At 45.0% G+C, this 1437-nt stretch overlaps 1 protein-coding gene across 1 annotated transcript; it reads right to left on the bottom strand.

Moving 5' to 3' along the window:
- On the bottom strand, positions 1 to 735 carry TM35_000491000 (lipase; the record flags this gene model as incomplete). Its single annotated transcript, XM_029030502.1, has 1 exon — positions 1 to 735. A coding segment is annotated over one exon (735 nt), but the record flags the coding sequence as incomplete, so codon positions are not given.
- Positions 736 to 1437: the final 702 nt, after the last annotated feature.

Here is a 1437-nt window from a genome sequence, read left to right as displayed (position 1 = left end):
CCACACCTCGTGTACTGAGTGTTGAAAACCAAAACTTATTGGTGGAAGGTGAGGCACCACATCACGTTTGTGTGTGACGCGGTACGTCTTGTGTTTACGGCGGCAGAACAGTTCGGACATCCACGCCGTGAACGCCTCGTTCCCCACGCGCGGGGCACCGAACGTGTACAGTTCGAACTGCGGCCCCGCACCGATGGCGTACGCCTGCGCCGCGAAGTCCGCCGCCGCGAGGACCGCCATGGCGCCGCCAAGACTGTGGCCGGTGATGAGGACTGGGCGGCGGGGGTATTCGGCAACCAGCCGCTGCAGCTCCTCCCACATCTCATTACGCAGTGATGAGAAGGAATGGTAAAACCCACGATGCACACTGCAACCCTCACATGTGGCATTCGGATATGTTATTTGCTTAAACTCCATATTAGATATCCAATTGGGTATATTCTGGGATCCACGGAAACTTATCACAATGCGGTCTTGGCTGACACCCATGTACGCCAATGCGCCTTCCGTCGCATTTTCAAACACCTTCGTCAGCTGGAACGAAGGATGCATAGCGCAGGAGTCACAGCTCCAGTTGCCAATAGATGGAACATCGCAGTACGAGGCCTTTGAGAAGTACAGCGCAGACATCGCCAACGTCTCTGAGTACGCGGCGTGAACCCCACAACTGCAAAGCAGAAGTAAAAGGAACAAGAATGCTGATGGGGCCAAGCGACAGTGGGAGACAGAGAACATGTTGTTACTGTGGTTTTTTTTTTGAAATATGTTAATGCTGTGAAAGAGACAAGTAAAAGTAAAGGTTCAGAAAGACATGAAGGATTTGGAGGAGTGAAAACTTCGTTAAATAATGTATTAGTGGTTCTATTCCCAGTGAACAAACAAACTCGGTACTTCCTTTTTTTCTTCTTCCAAGGTATATATTATGAATATCCCCAAATTGTATAATACCATAGTGTGAACAAACGGATTATTATTACATAGTGTTAACTTATTGAACCCAACCCATTGAAAAGTAATATACTTATATACTGATATAGAATCCCTTTGAGTGAGAGAGAGTACATGTAGGAATATATATAAGACCAAAGAAAACCTCTAACAAGTAATATTATATTTTTTCTCCCCTGCATAGATATACAAAACTTCATCACTTGAAGAAAAGTATATATATTATGTATTCTTCAAGAAAAGTATATAAATTATATAGAAGTAGGTAGAAACAAAAACCACACACAAAAAGAAACCCACTTTCACAAGAGACATTACTCTGTTGCATCCTCATCCATGAGACCATTCACGAAGTCAGCGAACATCTGTGTGCCAACATCCTTTCCCTCATGTTGGTACATGTAGTCAAGGGTCACCAACCACTCCAACCTGGGTGTGAGCTCATTCGTTTTATCTAGACTTCTGGTTTTCCTCCTTTGGCACGAGCAC

This window comes from Trypanosoma theileri (assembly GCF_002087225.1).
Source record: "Trypanosoma theileri isolate Edinburgh chromosome Unknown TM35_Tth_49_V1, whole genome shotgun sequence".
In the NCBI taxonomy this organism is placed as follows: Eukaryota; Euglenozoa; class Kinetoplastea; order Trypanosomatida; family Trypanosomatidae; genus Trypanosoma; species Trypanosoma theileri.
Note: the sequence above shows the minus strand (reverse complement) of the source record. Positions and strands in the feature narration are given on the sequence as shown.